Here is a 20063-nt window from a genome sequence, read left to right on the forward strand (position 1 = left end):
TCAGGTGGCGTAATAAGGCATGAGGCCAAAGCCCTGGCATGCCTTATTGTTATTAGGAAGGGAATTTATGGATAAAATAAAGCAATAACCACAACGAGGAACGCAGTTACAGCGGATCCCCCCACCCCCGTGCTCGGAGAGCAGGTCAGGCAGGAGACCAGAACCTTAGCCGTGCAGGCAGCAATGGGGGTGCCAGAGACTCGCCACTGCCTTCAAGGAACTTGTGAATTTTGCAAAAAGCAGCAGGAAAGCCTTGGCTGTTGCCAGCCATGCAAACTTGATACCTGGGAAGAGCCTGACTCTGGACCCAGCTCGGGGTTTAGCACTGTGCTCCTGGGAAAATTGCTTGCCTGCTCTGAGCACCCGTTTCCTCACCTATGAAACGGGAAGAGCAGTAAGTGATTGGGCCTGGGAAGGGTTAAATGAGTTTTTCATCAATCTTAAGCACATTTCCTGGTTCAAAGTAAGTCCCTCTTAAATGCTAATTGGATTTGAATCATTTTTTTCCCTTCTTAAAATTCTTCCTGAGCTTGAGTCCCTTGTCTCTTCTTCAGTCTGGTCCAGTTACCTCATGTACACGATCATCCCCGCCATCCTTGGTGCTCCTTCTGAGCCCTCTGTGCCATGTCATCGCGTCCCTTGCACATGCCCTCACCTTGCCGTATCACATGTGCTCTTCAAAACTCTGACCCCAGGTAAACCCAGCTCAGTGGCCTTGCCGTGCAGCTGAATGTGGCTGGAGAAACGCGGCACCGCCACGAGTACTGGCCCATGAGTTCCTGTCCACGGGCCTCGGGGGGCTCAGCACTCCCGGCACTGCTGCTGCTTCTCCTGCTTGCCTTCCCTTCCAGACGACGGTTTCATTCCATATCCTTTCCCCGTCCTCACTCGCTGCTGATGACCCAGCTTTCACAGAGAAAAGAGACACCAGCTGAAGGGAACTGCCACACGCCCTCCTCTACTCATTCGTTCACACGCTCTCTCTTCTTGTCACGAGGCGTGAACGGTCCGTGCGCCTAGAAGAGGCTTGGCCACGAGAGGAGACCCTGTCTCCGCAGGCAAACCTATGGGAACCAGCCACTCTCTCCCTTCTCTCCCGCTTCATCCCTCTTGGCCCTGAGGCTGGGTCGCGATCACGAGTATCCAGACGTGCTACTGATTCTCCTGTGTTAAGGACGGTTTTCTCCTGACCCCATCCCTCCTCCGGTTCCCACCCTTCTGCTTTACAGCAGAGTTCCTTGAAACAGGCATCTCTATCTGCTGTCACTGACTCCTCTCTGAGTTTATCTGAACTCACTTAGACAGGCTTCCTCCCAACCACCCAGTTCCACCTGTATGGCTACTATTAGGGTCATGGGTGGTTCCCAGCTGGCTTAATCCAAAGGGCAGTTCTTGGTCCTCATCTTACGTGATTATCCCTGTCACCTTTGACACACAACATCACCTCCTCCTCCTTGACACACTTTCTTCACTTGGTTTCCTGGGCACTCGAGTCCCCTGTTGTTTCTCCTCTCTCACTGGTCACTCTCCCTCAGTCGCCTGTGCCAGTTCTTCCTCATCTGCCTGAGCTCTGACTGTCGGCATACCCCAAGGCTCGGCCCTGACTGCTCTTCCTTTTTTACACCTACTTTTCTGGTGGGCTGATCTGATATCATGCCTTTATGTACATTGTTTGCTGACAATCCCCAAACTTCTGTCTTCATCCCTCATACATCCAACTGCCTATTCAGTAGGGCTATTGGGCTATTGAATAAGCATCTCAACTATAATATGTCCAGAAGGAATTCTTGATCTTCTCCTCCACACCTGACCTACCTACGGTCTCTCCCATCTCAGTTAATAGCCATTCGATCCCGCCTTTTTCTTGCCTGCCAGGTCACGTCTGTAAGGAAATACATTGGCTGTTCCTTCAGAATGTGTCTGGAATCTGATCATTTTTCAACACTTTCTCCAAAAGCACCCTGGTCCAAGCCACAGCTTCTCTTGCGTGGATGATTGCAGTAGACTTGTAACTGGACTCCCTGCTTCCTCTCTTGCCTCTGTAGATCTTTGTATTTTAACATCTTTATTGGAGTATAATTGCTTTACAATGGTGTGTTAGTTTCTGCTTTATAACAAAGTGGATCAGCTATACATATACATATATCCCCATATCTCTTCCCTCTTGCGTCTCCCTCCCTCCGCAAATGCAGATCTATTCTTGACATACAGCCAGAGGGCTCCTTTAAATGCAAAGTCCAGGTCATAACCCTTTGTGTAACCCTCTTCTCTGTACAAAACCCTCCAGCTGCTTCACACATCACTCACAGCCTAAGACTCACGGGGACCCATGTGGTTTTCCTCCATCTAGCCTCCTGCTGCCTCTTTGTCCTCCTCGTGGCATTGTTCCCCTTCTGGTTCCCTTCAGATCTCTGCTCAATGTCACCTGTTTTCCTCCTCCGCTCCATTTACCTCCATAGCCCTTACGCATGTGTATAATTTACTTACTTCATTTACTGTATGTCTTCCATTACTAGAATATAAGGTCCGTGAGGTCCATGATTGTGCCAGTTTTGTTCATTGACCCCCAAGCTTCTAGAAGGAGATTAATAAACACGTTTTGACTGTATGAACATGTACCAAGCCACGTTCTTCTGGGAATTTACCTATGTTGTGATTCTAGGTTTCAGTTCAGTTAAATGTACCTAGTTGAAGAAGGATGTATCTGGCACTCTGGATGAAGCTCTCAGCCTCACATGGCATCAGCCCTGACATGGTCCCTGCCCACAGGGACCTGCCAACGGATGGTGGCAGATAAGACAGGTCCAGACTGATACCGTGCCAGGTAGTCAGGGCTGCCCGAAGAGAGGGAAGCAGAGCGCTGGCCAATGTGGATTTCCTATACATGAAAAAGTTCGGATTCATTTCTTCAACCCTGTAAACTTGAGATTCTTCAGATCAAGTGCTTTAGAGGTGTTGCCTAGCCTGATTTTCTATACTTGTATAGTGTCACGCACATCCATCTGTTTTCGAATGTTATTCATTACGCACTTGCGTTTAAATGTGAAGCCCAGTAGGGAATTTTTTTTTTTTTTTTGCTGAGAAGGATAGCCAAGTTAGGAGCCTCAGACAATTGATGGCTATAAAACTTCCCTGTAGAGCTGGAACTTAGGCTTCCTGATTCATTTGAGGCAAGGGAGAGTTTTGTTTCTTGCTCTGATGCTGAGAGCGGCCAGAAAGGAATGAGCAGAAAATTTGCCCTGATTTTTGAATTGCCAATAAGCCACAGACTGGCAGAATCCATGAGTTATAAATTCATAATTGCATGTAATAACGTGGTGACCACTGAGCGCCAGGGCCTTCTGCTGGTGGGCATGGGGAGCGCGGCCAGGTTCACTCTAACAGTGGGGGCGTGAGCCTGGGTGAGACCCACAGCGCCCAAGATAAACAGGACATCCCCCGGGACTGTCTCTGGGATGCATCTGGTTTTGTGTCCGGCTTTGGCCTTGCTTCCTCTAAGGTCTTTTAATCGCATTCTCAATAACCATCAAGTAAACATATTACCTTAAAAATTACTGAGAAGGCACCCCCCATGCCAGAGGCGTCCAGGGGAGCAGCTTCTCTCTTTGCCCACCAAGCACTGCTCCCTCTTCCCCTCCTCCTCCTTTTTCTTTCTAATTCTGATGTAATTCACATACCATAAAATGAATCCTTTTAAAGTATACAATTTCCTGGCTTTTAGTATATTCACAAAGTTGTGTGACCGTCACCACTACCTGACTTTTGTCACCCCCAAAGAAACCTCATACCCGTTAGCAGTCGCATTTCCCCCTTCCTTTAGCCCCTGGTAACCACTAACCTACTTTCCGTTTCTATAGATTTACTAATTCTGCATGTTTTATATCAATTGAATCATATAGTATATGGTCTTTTGGGTCTGCCTTAGCCTAATATTTTCAAGATTCATTTTTGTTGTAGCACGAATCAGTGTTTCATTCCTTTTTATGGGTGAATTACATATAGTCCACTGAATGAATAGACTGTCCATTTACCAGTTGATGGACCTTTGGGTTGTTTCCACTTTTTGGCTGTTGTGGGTATGCTGCCATGAACATTTATGTACAAGTTTTTGTGCGGACGTAGGTTTTCAGTTCCCTTGACTATATAGCTGGGAGTAAAACTGCTGGGTCATATGCTAACTCTATGTTTAACTTTTTGAGATACTGACAACCTATTTCCAAAGCAGCTGAACCATTTTACATTCCTACCAGCAATGTATGAGGGTTCCAATAGCATTACATCCTCGCCAATACTTGTTATTGTTTGTTACTTTGGTTATAGCCATCCTAGTGGCTGCAAAGTGATAGCTTATTGTGTTCTGATTTATATTTTCCTAATGACTTATGATGCTGAGCATTTTTTCATACACTTGCTGGCCATTTGTATATCTTCTTGGGAGGAGTGTCTGTTCAGATCCTTTGCCCATTGTTAAATTGGGTTATTTGGCTTTCTATTATTGAGTTGAAAGAGTTCTTGATATGTTCTACATATTAGATTCTTATCAGATATATGATTGACAAATAATTGATTCCATTCTGTGGGTTGTCTTTTCACTTTCTTGATAGTGTCCTTTGAAGCACAAAAATTTTAATTTTGATGAAGTCCAGTTAACATTCCTTCTTTGGTTGCTTGTATTTGTGATGTCATATCTAAGATACTATCACATAATCTCAAATCACAAAGATTTACACCTCTGTTTTCTCCTAAGAATTTTATAGTTTCAGTTCTTTTTAAATTTTATTTTATTAATTTTTTTATACAGCAGGTTTTTTTTTTTAGAAAAGAAGTACATTTATTTATTTATGTCTTCCTTGTGGTGTGCAGGCTTCTCTTGTTGCGGAACATGGGCTCTAGGCACGTGGGCTTCAGTAGTTGTGGCTCGTGGGCTCTAGAGCGCAGGGTCAGTAGTTGTGGCACACAGGATTAGTTGCTCTGCGGCATGTGGGATCTTCCTGGACCAGGGTTCAAACCCATGTCCCCTGCATTGGCAGGTGGATTCTTAACCAGTGTGCAACCAGGGAAGCCCTATACAGAAGGTTCTTTTTTTTTTAAGTTTTTAATTTTTTTATACAGCAGGTTCTTATTAGTCATCCATTTTATACACATCAGTGTATACATGTCAATCCCAATCTCCCAGTTCATCACACCACCCCCGCCCCCCTGGCCACTTTTCCCCCTTGGTGTCCATATGTCTGTTCTCTACATCTGTGTCTCTATTTCTGCCCTGCAAACCGGTTCGTCTGTACCATTTTTCTAGGCTCCACATATATACGTTAACATATGATATTTGTTTTTCTCTTTCTGACTTACTTCACTCCGTATGACAGTCTCTAGATCCATCCACGTCACTACAAATGACCCAGTTTCGTTCCTTTTTATGGCTGATATTCCGTTGTGTATATGTACCACATCTTCTTCATCCATTTGTCTGTCGATGGGCATTTAGGTTGCTTCCATGACCTGCTACTGTAAACAGTGCTGCAGTGAATATTGGGGTGCCTTTTTGAATTATGGTTTTCTCTGGGTATACGCCCAGTAGTGGGATTGCTGGGTCATATGGTAATTCTATTTTTAGTTTTTTTTTTTTTTCTGCAGCACGCGGGCCCCCCACCGTTGTGGCCTCTCCCGCTATGGAGCACAGGCTCCGGACGCGCAGGCTCAGTGGCCATGGCTCAATCCTCCTTCCATTGCCAGACCCCCAGGTTGGGAAGCCTGATGTGGGGCTCAGAACCTTCACTCCATTGGGTGGACTTCTGTGGTATAAGTGTTCTCCAGTCTGTGAGTCACCCACCCAGCAGTTACGGGATTTGATTTTATTGTGGTTGCGCCCCTCCTACCGTCTCACTGTGGCTTCTCCTCTGTCTTTGGATGTGAGGTATCTTTTTTGGTGAGTCAGTGTCTTCCTGTCAATGATTGTTCAGCAGTTATTTGTGATTCTGGTGCTCTCGCAAGAGGGAGTAAGCGCACGTCCTTCTGCTCTGCCATCTTGAACCAATCTCTCTAGCTTCAGTTCTTAAATTTAGGTCTTTGGTGGATTTTGGGTTAATTGTTTTAGATGGTATGAAGTGGGAGTCCAGTCTCATTCTTTTGCACGTGGATGTCCAGTTGTCCCAGCACCATTTGTTGAAAAGACTATTCTTTCTGCATTGAATGATCTTGTAGCCCTTGTCAAAAATCGGTTAATGCTACATTTAAGGGTTTGTTTCCAGATTCTCCATTCTATCCCATTGATCTGCATGACTGTCCTTATGCCAGCACCACACTGTCTTGACTACTGTTGCTTTGTAGTAAATTTTGAAATCAGGAAGTGTAAGTCCTGTAACTTTGTTTTTATTTTATTTTTTTTTTGCAGTACGTGGGCCTGTCACTGCCGTGGCCTCTCCCGTCGTGGAGCGCTCCGGATGCGCAGGCTCAGTGGCCACGGCCCACAGGCCCAGCCGCCCCGCGGCACGCGGGACCCTCCCGGACTGGGGCACGAACCCGTGCCCCCTGCATCGCCAAGTGGACTCTCAACCACTGTGCCACCAGGGAAGCCCCTGTTTTTATTTTTTAAAGATTGTTTTGGCTATACTGAATCTCTTAAATTTCTATATGAATTTTAGGCTAAACTTGTCAATTTCAGCAAAAAAGGCAGCTGAGATTTTGATGAGCATTAAATTGAATCTCTTGATCAATTTGAGGAGTATTATAATCTTATCCATAAACATGGGATGTCTTTCTGTTTATTCAGATCTTCTTTAATTTCTTTTCAGTGGTACTTTGTAGTTTCAGTGTACGAATTGTGTACTTTTTGTTAAGTTTATTCATAAGTATTTATTCTTTTTGATACTATTGTACATGCAATTGTTTTCTTAATTTTCTTTTCAGTGTGTTCATTGCAGTTGTGTAGAACTACAATTGTTTTTTGTATATATATATTTTTAATTTTTAAATGATTTTTGTATATTGATCTTGTATCCTACACCTTACTGAACTTGTTTATTATTTCTAATAGTTGTGTGTATTTGTGTGTTTGTGTGTGTGTTCCCAAGGATTTTATACGTACGAAGTCATATTATCAGCATATAGAGATATTTTTACTTATTAGTCTTCAATCAGGATACCTTTTATTTATTTTCTTGCCTAGTTGCCCTGGCTAGAACCTTCAATACAATATTGAATAGACATCCTTGTCTTGTTCCTGATCTTAGGGGAAAACTTTTATCCTTTATTCTTTTATCATTACGTATGATATCAGCTATTGGTTTTCACTGATGCCTTTTGTCAGGTCAAGGAAGTTCCCTTCTATTTCTAGTTTGTTGACTGTTTTTATCGTGAAAGGGTATAGGATTTTGTGAAATGCTTTTTCTGCATCAGTTGAGTTGATCGTGTGTTTTTTCTTGATTCTATTAATGTGGTGTGTATCACATTCATTTTTTTTTAGGGGCATATATTTTAATTTAATTTTTTATTTTTTTTAACATCTTTATTGGAGTATAATTGCTTTACAATGTTGTGTTGGTTTCTGCTGCATAACAAAATGAATCAGCTATATGTACACCTATATCCCCATATCCCCTCCCTCTTGCATCTCCCTTCCACCCTCCCTATCCCACCCCTCTAGGTGGTCACAAAGCTCGGAGCTGATCTCCCTGTGCTATGCGTCTGCTTCCCACTAGCTATCTAATTTACATTTGGTAGACTAGATAGCTAGTGGGAAGCAGCTGCATAGCACAGGGAGATCAGCTCAGTGCCTTGTGCCCACCTATGTCCGGCCATTCTTGCATTCCTGGGATAAACCTCACTTGGTCATGATGTCTGATTCTTTTTAGCGTTGCTGGATTCAGTATGTTTGTGCTCTGTTGAGGATATTTCCTGTATCCATAAGGAATATTAGCCTTTAGCTCTCTCTTTTGGTGTCTTTGTCTGGTTTTGGTATTGATGTCATACTGGCCTCATAGAGTGTGTTGGGAAGTATTCTCTCCTTTTCTGTTTTTTGGAAGAGTTTTTGAAGAATTGGTTTTAATTATTCTTCTTTAAATACTCGGTAGAATTCACCGGTGAACCCATCTGGTCCTGTTTTGACTGTTAATTCAGTCTTTTGTTTTAGGTCTATTCAGATTTTCTGTTTCCTTTTTAGTCAGGTTCAGTAGCTTGCATTTTTTAAAGAATTTTCCATTTCATGTAGGTTATCTAATTTGTTGGCATACAATTAATTGTTCATAGTATTCCCTTAGAATCCTGTTTTTGGTGAGGTTGATAGTAATGTATTCTCTTTCATTCCTGATTTTAGTAATTTGAGTGTTTCTCACTTTTTCCTGGTCAGTCTAGCTAAAAATTTGGCAGTTTGCAGATCTTTTAAAGAGCTAACTTTTAATTTTGTTGGCTTTCTCTATTGTTTTTCTAAATTTGATTTTATTTATTTCTGCTCTAATCTTTATTATTTCCTTCATTCTCCTCACTTTGGGGTTAGTTTACTCTTATTTTTCTAGTTTCTTGAGGAAGAAGGTTAAATTATTAATTTGAAATTTTCCTTTTTAATATAGACATTTACAGCTATAATTTTTACTCTAAGCACTGCTTTAGCTGCATCCCATAAGTTCTGGTATATTGTGCCTTCATTTTCATTCATCTAAAAGTATTTGCTAATTTCTCATTGGTTATTTAAGAGTGTGTTGTTTAATTTCCACATATGTGCGAATTATCTCATTCTTTTGATACTTATTTCTGATTTCATTCCCATGTGGTTGGAGAACATACTTTGATGTTTTCAGTCCTTTTAAATTTATTGAGGCTTGTGTTATGGCCTAACAAATGGTCTATCCTGGAGAATGTTCCACGTCCACTTGAGAAGAAGGTGTATTCTACCGTTGTTGGGTGGAGTGTTCTATAGATGTCTACTAGGTCTAATTGGTTTAAAGCGTTGTTCAAGTGTTCTGTTTCCTTGTTAATCTTCTGGCTAATTGTTGTGTCCGTACTGAAAGTGAGCACTGAAGTCTCCAGCTGTTATTGTTGAAGTGTCTGTTTCTCCTTTCAGTTCACCAGTTTTTACTTCATGTATATTGGGGCTCTGTTATTAGATGCATATATGTTTATTTTGCCTTCCTTTATTCTTTCTCTAATGCTCTTTCTTTCTTTATGTAGGTCTGAGTTTCTGACCCATATGATTTTTTCTTCTCTCTGAAGAAGTTGTTTTAGTACGTCTTACAAGCAGGTCTGCTTACAAGCAGGTCTACTGGTGACATTTCCTCGATTTTTGTTTGTATGATCAAGTCTTTATTTGTCTTTAACTCTGAAGGCTGTTTTGCTGGATACAGAATTCTAGGTTGGTGGGTTTTTCCCCTTTGACAGGTTAAACGTTTCATCCACTCTTTCCTTGCTTGTATGGTTTCTGAAGATACGTATGTGTGGGCGTACTTTTTTTTTGTTGCACGTCTCATAAAATTTTTGTTGAAAACTAGACATTTTAAGAATGTGGCAGTTCTCAAAATCATGTTCTCCCTCCTTTCCATGTTTTGTTTGTTTAGTGACTTTTCTAAATTAACTTGGTAAGGTCTGTATTGTTTGTCACGTGTGGCCACTGAAGTCCCTGACTGGTTAGCTTATTGGTCAGTGTGTGATGGGACAGAGCTTTCCTTAAACGCCTGGGCGCAGCAGTTTTCCAGTCTTTGCCGAGGGGCTCTTGGTGTGTGTTGGAGCATTCTGTCAGCCCTCAGCCAGGCAGTTTACAGCCTCAGCCTCCACCTCCTGCTTGGGCAGAGCCTCAAGGTCAGCCAGAGCTGGGAGCTTAGGGCCTTCTCAGGTCTTTCCTAGGCAAGCACATAGCCCTGGACACGCTCACAGCCTTCTAGATTCCCAGGAATATGTGGGAGCTTCTCAAAGCCACTACGGACGTCTCATTCCCCAGCTTTTCGGTTTAAGCTTTTTGGTTAGGCTATTATTTGCTCTGTTATCCACCCGTTCAGGCAGCTAAAATTTTAAACAATTGCCCCTGAATTTTTTTCAACAAATGCCTTTTGACAATAGCTTGTTCTCACTGGGCAAGCTCTGAGTCAGTTCTAATAAAGACAGCCTTGTGAGAGGGGTCTTTCAGGGAGCCATCAGGTAAGGTAAGTCATACGATGAAAATTTTCTGATAATGGGGCTTGGAAGGAGTTTCAACCCTGTTCTTTCCCTTCCAGTGATTGGCAGGCTGCTGGGTTTTCACTGTGATTGTAGGATGTTGGTTTCAAGGCTATTGCAGATTTGGGGGTGAGGGGAGATGGGAATAGGAGAAGTTAAAATGCCATGCAACTTGGTGTTCATTCTGAGATTCTGGCATCTCTCATGAGTAAGCACTCCCCAGATTGCTGCAAACCTTTGGTTAATTTCCAGAGCTCTGAAACAGCTGATTCGGACAGCTTTCGCCAGTGTTCTCCTTACCTTTTTGGAGATGATTTTCAGAGGTCGTTGCTCCACCATTTTCGGTGCTGTTTTCCCCAGCTGTGCCTCTGACTGTGTGTTGGATGTGCAGTGAGGCACTTCAGGAGAGCTCAGAGTACCCACACTTTCCACCCCTGCTGCCCCCCCCCCCAGAAAATGAGTCACTGGTAGTTGAGGCGCAGGTGGGTTTTCTTATCCAAATGCCTCTTTGTTGTCCCATTTTTGAAGATGATTGGATCTGCTGTACAAGTGAGTCTAAAATCACAATTCTGTGTTCCCTTTAAGAATAGTCTTTGAAACATTGGCATGAAGGTCATGATTAGCGGCATTTCTACAGTCTCCAGCTGCCCTCTCAGAAGAGGAATAGATAGGAGGTTGGCCACATTTATAGGATGTGCTTGAAGATAATGTAACCTATTTTTTTTTAATATCACAGGGATTTAACGTGCAAAACAGCAGTTGTACCAGATTGGCATACTTTGTATCCTCACACACAAAAATTCGCTCATTTGAGACCCCACTCTTGACCATGTAGAGTGTATTCAAGGAATGGTTTCCAAAATGTGTTCAGACCTTCTTCATGTGAGTATTCCTGAGCAAATGATGCTAACAGTAGATATCATTATGTATGTTTAGTATGTACTAGACTCTGTACAAAGGCCTCACAAGACATTTAATCCTCACAGTAAAGCTGTGAAATAAATTCTGTTATTGTCCCAGTTTTCTTTATGGGGAATCTGAGATACAGGTTTATCAAGCTACTTGCCCCAAAGTTGCATAGCTTTTAGGTAGCAGGGTTGAGATTTGTACCCAGACAGTGTGATTCCAGGATCCATGGAATTAACTACTATGTTATCTAGTATACTGCTTCACTCCTCAGTTTTTTCTTGATTAATAGACTGTATTTTTCGAGTAGGTTTTTTTGTTTGTTGGTTGGTTGGTTGGTTTTTTTTTTTTTTGCCGTACTGTGTGGCTTGTGGGATCTTAGTTCCCTGACCAGGGATAGAACCTGGGCCATGGCAGTGAGAGTGCCGAGTTCTAACCACTGTACTGCCAGGGAACTCCCTGAGTAGTTTTAGGTTTACAGAAAAACTGAGCTGAAGTGCAGAGAATTCCCATACACCTCTTCACTCCCCATCCCCAGTTTCCCTTATTAGCAGCACTGGCATCAGTGTGGTACATTCGTGAGAACTGATGAGCCGTTATTGACACATTCTTAGAGTTCACATGCTTTGTGTTGTGCGTTCTTTGGGTTTTGATAAACGTATAATGACATGTGTCTACTGTTACTGCTTCATACAGGGTAGTGTCACTGCCCTGAGAATCCTCTGTGCTCTGCCTATTCGTCCCTCCCCGCCGCAGTCCAGGCAACCATTGGTCTTCTTACTGTCTCCGTAGTTGTGCCTTTTTCAGAATGTCATTTAGTTGGAATCATTCAGTCCATAGCATTTTCACATTGGCTTCTTTCACTTAGGAATATGCGCTAAAGGCTCCTTCATGTCTTTTCATGATGTGATAGTTCATTTCTTTTTTTCTCTGAATAATATTCTCTTGTATGGATACAACAGTTTACTCACTACTGAAGGACATCTTGGTTGCTCTCATGCCTTGGCAATTATGAATAAAGCTGCTATAGACATTTGCGTGCAGATTTTTGTGTGGACGTAAAATTTTAACTTATTTGGATCACTCAGTTTTAAAGCAATAAAATTTGACATTATAATTTCCCCAAAATGTGTCTTTTCATTTGTTCATTCCTTCCTCCCTCCCTTCCTTCACAAACATTTTCTGAGCCCTAATATGTGACAAGAACTGTCACAGGGACGGAGGATAAAGAGACGGGTCCGGTAGAGGGTCTGCCCTGGAGGATCCCACAGTCTTGAGAGGGAGAGGAGGAATTCCAGCAGAACAATACCAGTGCCGGTCCAGAAGCACGTACAAAGCGCTATGAGTGCACAGCCTGAGGAACTGGAAGGACTCAGTGGGACGTAGTGAAAGGATGGACCGGAAGAAAGGCAATCTAGTCAGAAGTCACGCTCGCCACCTGTGCTCACCTGCATCCGTGAGAGGCCACAGGCATCTACCAGAGAGACTATTTCAGGTGGGCCATGTGTCTGTCCAAATCTCAGGAAAGAGGGGAGAATGGATGTTGAGGGATAAGTGGCAATTTCCAACACAAACATTTATCATCCATAATAAATCTCTTCCAGCCCAGTAGCTCCACGCCTAGAGTATACTTCGGATGTATCTCAGTTTAACTAGCTTTCTGACAGTGCCAAGAAGGATGGAGTGAAGTGGGATTACTGGAGTGAAGGGCATCCACACCCTTAAGGCTCGTGAGCACCACCAAATTGCCTTTTGGAAGCTTGTACTGTGCGTCCCCACAAGTGATATTTACAAGTATTTGTTTCTGAATATCCTAACACAGAATCTTATTATTATTATTATCTCTTACGTTTTGTCCATTTGATATGCATAAACAATATTCTGTTGTGATTTTTTTTTGTTTCTTTTGCGGTACGTGGGCCTCTCACCGTTGTGGCCTCTCCCGTTGCGGAGCACAGGCTCCGGACGCGCAGGCTCAGTGGCCATGGCTCACGGGCCCAGCCGCTCTGCGGCATGTGGGATCTTCCCGGACCGGGGCACGAACCCGTCCCCTGCATCGGCAGGCGGACTCCCAACCACTGCGCCACCAGGGAAGCCCTTCTGTTGTGATTTTAATCTGCATTTCTCTAATGGTGAGGTTAACTTTGATTGTCAAGTTCATCAGGTTTATGTCCTTCTTTTGTCAGCTGCCTGTTCATGTCCTTTGCCCATTTACCCACTGTGGGTTGGTCTTTTTAGTTATTTGTATGAGCTCTCTGTATTAAAAATATTAATCCTTTATCTGCCTTATGTGCCATCAGTATCTTTTTTCATTTGCCTTTTATTTATGTTTTTTTTAAGTACTGAATTATTTTTTCTTTTCTAAATAAAAATTATATATATAGAAACAAATATATTTAACTAAAAATTATATACATACATATATAATGTCTCCTAGCACCCCTTTTCTCTCCAGAGTTGGTCACCATTAAGTGTTTGGCTGGCCTGTCTCTCATGCATGCCATGCATGCACACACACGTGTAGATATGTACTTATATGACTCATATTAAAGAAAGCACAATTCATGGGTGAATCTGTGAGCCGCAGATATTAGACACCCTGTTTCCTTTTAGGATGTTTTTGCTTTATGTCTACGTTTCAGTGTGGATGGTTTCCGTTGGCCTGACTCTCCGCTCACTAGTCCTAAGATGATGTTTTGCTTTATGTCTACGTTTCAGTGTGGATGGTTTCCGTTGGCCTGACTCTCCGCTCACTAGTCCTAAGGTGTTTTGCTTTATTATGTCTACGTTTCGCTCACTAGTCCTAAGGTGTTTTGCTTTATGTCTACGTTTCAGTGTGGATGGTTTCCGTTGGCCTGACTCTCCGCTCACTAGTCCTTCCTTCCACTGTGTACAGCTCTGCTGTTAAACAGATCAGACGAGCTCTTCGCTTTGGTATTGTATTTTTAATTTCTAGCTTTTTCATGTGCTTTAAAAAAATAGTTTCCACTTCTCTGCTGAAACTCCCTAGTGTTCAGCATTTTGTCAGTTTTCCCTTAATCTCTTTAACATATTTGTCATTCTTGGATTAAATACCTGATCGTTTCTACCTCTGTTCTCTCTGTGGGTCTTCCATGATTCTTTTTTGCTCTTGATCAGGTCACCTTTTCTTTGTTTATTTGTCTTGCAATTTTAAAAGGATTTAACACCAGACATTTGTGTAAAACAGAGTAGAGACAGAAGTAAATCATGTTTACCACCAGGAAAAGGAGTGCCCCTTCTGCTCAGGCTACTGGTGAGGTGGGCTGGCTCAGTTTAATTTCTCAGTTGAGCTCTGTCTGGATTTGGTTGCAGTTTTGGTTAGATTCACGTGACCCCTTGTTTCAGATGCTTCCCTTCAACAGGCCTTGTGATCTGAGCACTGCTGAGACTCCAGCCATGTCTGCTTCAGAGTCCAGCTGCCAGCTTGGCATCCTGTGGCGGGCTCTCTGCTTTCCAGCCCTCCTGCCACTTTTGGAGGGTTTCTGGGGAGCTCTGTTTGTCCTCCAGCTCTGCTGCTAGCTTCGTGCACCTTAGGAGGTCGCCCTCCGCCCTGCTGCCCTGCCTGCAATTGCAGTGGGCTGCTGAGGTGCCCTCGGTGAGGGCCCCGTATGCTTCAGAGGGGTTTGCCGCTCGTCTGTGCTCAGGCACGGTGAGCAGCTGCCTGACACTTAGGGAAGACCCTGCATCCCTCAGGGCATATCACACAGCTCTCCTGCCTCACTCCCAGCTTTGGGGTGCTTCCTGTGCAACGTGTGAAGGCCCACGAGGACGGGTGCAGACTCGTACTGTGACTGAGGCTCTTGGGATGCAAATCCATGGGATCGGTCCACGTGGCTACTAAGTAATCACTTGTTTTCTCCATACCCCTGTGTAGAATGAATCTGCTTCTCTGCCCAAGACTCTTCAAGGGTGAAAGGAGTCATGGGTGTTTTCTCTCTGAGGAGTGGCTGGTCCTTTCTGGAGTTTAGTTTATTTGTACCCTCAGTTCTTTGGTGGGTTTCACACCCCTCTCTTTTTTTAGCTTATCCTACTTGTTCTCAGTGCCAGGGTCAGAATGACAATCTGCTGTGACTTTCTGTATCCTAAACGGATGTAGAAAATTTTGTCAAATTCCCCTCCAGAAACATCATATCAGTTAGTACTCTCCCACCAGCAGGTTGTGCAAGTTTGGCTACCGCTTTCATTTTAAATTCCAGAAGTTGCATTAGGCTCGTGAAATAAAAAGTCTGCCCTCAAGTTAACTCAAATAGTTTCAAAGCAATATTTCTGATACTTCAAAATTAGAATTATTGATTGCCAAGATGGGGCTGCTTGGAAAGCACCTGAAAATGCGCATGAAAATTCTGAAAAAAGATTGCAAGATGGAGACATAAAGACATAAAGGGGTCCCTCTGTGACGCTGGGTTCAGGAGGAGGAATTCCAGGCTGGGTGGGCAGAGGGAGAAATACTCTTCACCAGCTGATGTGGAGCCCTGCAGCTCCGCCACGTGAATCAGCTGCTTCTGAGGTTTGAAGCGACAGTCAGAAACTCAGAGGGATGCAGGCAGCCACTCTGCACATTGAGCATCCTTGGAGTTCTTGTGGGAGATTTAAGACCCTTCTCCCCCAGGCTCTGTGCCCAGCCCTCTTCTGCCTGTCTGTCTTCTCCTAGGTGAACATCTGGTTCCACATCCCAAAACACCCCCCGTAACAAACAGCAGCTCCGTTGTGACCCCCGTCCTAAGCTTCCCGGCTGCCCCCCACCTCGTTGGTTTGTCCTTTGCGGCACTTGGCACTATCTACCGTTACCTCATCATTCATTTGTCTGTTTCTTGTTTTGCTTCCCCCTCCAGAGTCTAAGCTTTCCAAGAGCAGAGCATCCTAAATGAATGATGGTCACCAAGGCTTTGCAATCTCATTAATAGATATAAGAGATTTACCAAGCTACCATGGTTCTTAGCCTCCTCTTTACCTACTAGGTTATAAAATATCGAAAGGGACTAATCACATCTTCATGTTTGTGATACTGATTGGCACCATGAGTTAATTTGCAGTTACTGTGTTTGTAGGGTGTCAGCTGCCCTCTGGTGACACGGGGACTCTGGGACCTAAACCGTTAGAGCTGGGACCCCTTTCCCCACCAGGAAGTGCAGGCGCCCTGCAAGCTCATTCCAGAACTAAACGTTCTTCATTATCCTTTAGCATCCAGTGATGCTTACCTCTTCCTTGTCTTTGAAAGGAAAAGGTTGCAGATTTAAGAATTACGTGTTTTCCCCTCAAAAATTGGCAAGGGGATGAAAAGTGAATATAATATTTTGAAGATTTATTTGAGATAAAACTGATTCTTAACTAAGTTTTATTTCAATATCCATGTTTTTCACTTGTGACGTAGGTCCTTTATAGGGAAGATTATCTTCGCTCTTTTTTTCTAATGTTACTACTATTCATATTGATTGAAATGTAAATTTCAGAGGTGCAACAAATGACTGCAGATTTGCAATTGCGGGTCATCTACTTGTAAACCTAGATATAGTGGAGGAAATACTGTTTAGAAGTTTGTTGGATTCTAGTACACAGTGAAATGCTGCTTATTATCTTAGCTTTAAGAGCGTTTAATAAATAGCTGTCTCTCTTTTATAGCCACAGCTGTTGGACATCCAATACTGTCGTCCTTAGATGTTAAACGGATTTTATTTCAAAAAATTACTGATAAAGGAGATGAGTTGAAGAAAGCCTTTCACCTGCTCAACATCAGTAACAACATGACGGTGACAAAGAATGAACTGCGAAGAGTCATCACAACCTTCCTGCTGCCTCTCACGAGAGAACAGTTTCAAGATGTGCTGGCTCAGGTACAGTGCGGAAAAGGCTCAGAATCACCCAGTATGGAGGAGGGGATGCAGTATATTACAGGAGCATGTAACCTCGTCTGGCTTTCCCCCACTGTCCCAAATAGAGTTTTGTTGGTCACAATTCAATTAAATTCTGGCAGGTTTGGGACAATTATCATGTGCTTGGGTCATATTTTGTGTGTAGCAGTATTATAGTCATATTAGTTTATTTTTTAAGGCTTCCATATAAAGAGTATTTGGTCAACATGTACTTTGAAACTTAGTATTTGCGTTTGTTCTTACCTGAAGTGGTTATTGAGCATCTACTGTATGCTCACCCCAATGCAGAGCAATCAGACAGTTTTCAGCTGTTATTTCTTCAAATATTTTTTTCTACCTCTTCCTCTGCTCTCTCGGACATTTTGGTATTGTCTTCCAGACCCCTGAGGCTCTGTTCATTTTATAAAATATTTTTCCTGTCTGTCTTTCAGATTGCATACTTTTCATTGATGTGTCTTCAAATTCACTGACTCTTTCTCAGCATCTCCATTCTGCTATGAAGTCCATTCAGTGAATTTTTAATTTTAGACATGTATTTTTCAGTTCTAGAGTTTTCATTTGGTTCTTTTTTTATAATTTCTATTTATCTGCTTAGATTTCTTGGTTTTTATTTCAATTATGAGCATATTTCTTTGACTACATTGAGCGTAGTTAAAATAGCTGCTTAAAAGTCCTTATCTGGTAATTCTAACATCTGGATCATCTCAGGGTTGGCCTGGTTTGATTTTTTTCCTTTGAGAAGGGTCACATTTCTCTGGTTCTTCATTTCTGAGCATATTTGGATAATATCCCAGACTAGTGCTATTCAATAGAAATATAATGTGAGTCACATAAATAATTTAAAATTTTCTAGTAGCTACATTACAAAAAGAAATAGGTGAAATTAATTTTAATAATATTTTTATTTGACCAAATAAATGTATCTAAAATATTATCTCATTTCAACATGTAATCACTATTTAAAATTGGTAATAAGATATTTTACATTCTTTTCTGTGTACTAAGTCTGCAGAGCCTGGTATGTACTTTACACTTACAGAAGACCTCAATGCTGACACTAAATTTCCATTGGAAATACTTTATCTATATTTAGATTTCATAAAAGTTGCTGTTGAAATATTAGATTCATATACCCGGTCATTCCAAACTTAAAAGTTTTCCCAAAGCAAAGTTAATTTTAGAATTTAAATAAATTAACATGAAATTTAACAAACGGTTCAGCTCATCAGTTGCCCTAGCCACGTTTCCAGTGCTCAGGAGTCATGTATGGCTCTGGCTGTTCATTAAACGGTGCAGCGCTAAACGTCACGAATGCTGTGCTGTGGAGACTCTGGATTCTGTTATATTCCTCTGAGACTTTTGATACTTTTGCTTTGACAGGCAGTTAACTTGCAAATTCTCCCTCACCTGCAGTGGGCAGTCATTCATATCTTGATTCAGCTTTCTGGTCTTTTGCTGGGGCTCTTGAGTCTGACCTGCACACACATGGTTCAAGCGCCAGCTGGAAGTGTGGACAGAGCGCGTACACAGAGAGTGTTGCTCCTCCTCTTTCAGGTTCCTCTCACATTGTTATTTTGTTTTGTTTTTTTGTTTTGTTTTTGCGGCACGCGGGACTCTCACTGTTGTGGCCTCTCCCGTTGCGGAGCACAGGCTCCGGACGCGCAGGCTCAGCGGCCATGGCTCACGGGCCCAGCCGCTCCGCAGCATGTGGGATCTTCCCGGACCGGGGCACAAACCCGTGTCCCCTGCACTGGCAGGCAGACTCTCAACCACTGCACCACCAGGGAAGCCCTGCTTTATTGTTTATAAAAAAGCAATCACAGATCACAGACGAGTTGGAAGTATAGTGCAAAGAACAATTTTCTCTTTCATAAGCCATTTGGGGGTAAGCTGCTCCATTACCTCAAATATTTCAGTGTATGTTTCCTTAAAACCAGAGCCCTGTTCCATACACCCACAATCCAGCCGTCATGGTGAGGATAGTAATGTCATCTCATGTCAGCTGTCTCAGCCCCAGGCCCCAGGTCACAATCATGCAGTGCATTTGGCAAGTCTCCTATAGTCTAGAACACTTCTTCAGTCTTTCCTTAGTCTTGAGGACCATAACACTTGGAAGATTGCAGACCTGTTATTTTGTAGAATGTCCCTGACTTGAGTTATCGGATGTTTCCTGATGACTAGATTCAGGCTTGCATCTTTGGCAGGAATGTCACAGAAATGACGCTGTGCTCTTCTCCACGCTTTTCTTAGCTTACAGGTGATTTTCGTCTGTCCCATTACTACTGATGTTCACTGCAGTCACTTGATTAAGGTGGAATCTATCAGACCCATCTGTCTTTTTCCTGGTGGAGTGCTCTTTATCTACTTTGTAATTAATAAGCATTTTGTGGGAGAAACTTTGAAACTATGTAGATATGCCATTCCTCACCAAACTTTCATGTATTCATTTATTGTTTATATGTTTGCAGGGACTCAAGATTTCCTGTTTTATTAAGTGGCTTATGAGCCATTATTTTCATTATTTATTTTGATGTTTCAATTGTCCCTAATATAGCCAGTAGGAGCCGCTTCATGCTGGTTTCTGTGTCCTTTTGACATGTGCCCATCATTCTTTGAGCACTTCCTTACTTTCTGATACAAGATACTATAAACCCACCTGTACTTTCCTTGCCTCGGTCCCAGAATCATCCATTTCTCCAAAGAGCTCTGGTTCCTTTTAACGGAACCAAGTATCCAGAATCTGGGATCCGAGTATACCAGAGCTGCTCTTTGCTCCAGGCCCTCTAAGTGGGCAGAGCCCCAGGGGATATATTCCGTATATAAACATATATACACATTTACATACACTTACCTCTACGTGTATTTCTATATCAATCTATATATTGAAAACCGTGAGTGCACACCAATACCGCCAGTTCTAACCCCGTACCTCAGGGTTCATTGTAATTTTCTCACTTCCTATGTTTGTAACTACCGTTTCAGACAATGAGCCACTTGGCTTCTGTGTTCTGAGTATATTCACTTATTTGATCAGCCTCCCTGGCATGTGACTCATCTCCCATGTCCAGCACCTCCACCCCCAGGTGGATGCCCTCTTCCTCCAGCCCTGCTCTGGAGCACGGCCCC

At 42.8% G+C, this 20063-nt stretch overlaps 1 protein-coding gene across 1 annotated transcript in view; it reads left to right on the top strand.

Moving 5' to 3' along the window:
- Nucleotides 1–10934: 10934 nt before the first annotated feature.
- The window catches only part of EFCAB6 (EF-hand calcium binding domain 6), a 217026-nt gene continuing 207897 nt past the window's right edge, over nucleotides 10935–20063 (top strand). Inside the window, 2 exon segments of the mRNA XM_024737554.1 lie at nucleotides 10935–11022; nucleotides 16687–16898. Coding sequence (XP_024593322.1) covers nucleotides 16809–16898 — 90 coding nt within the window. The 5' untranslated portion in view covers nucleotides 10935–11022; nucleotides 16687–16808.

Source organism: Neophocaena asiaeorientalis, unplaced genomic scaffold (genome assembly GCF_003031525.2).
Source record: "Neophocaena asiaeorientalis asiaeorientalis breed wild unplaced genomic scaffold, Neophocaena_asiaeorientalis_V1.1 scaffold242, whole genome shotgun sequence".
Taxonomy (NCBI): Eukaryota; Metazoa; Chordata; class Mammalia; order Artiodactyla; family Phocoenidae; genus Neophocaena; species Neophocaena asiaeorientalis.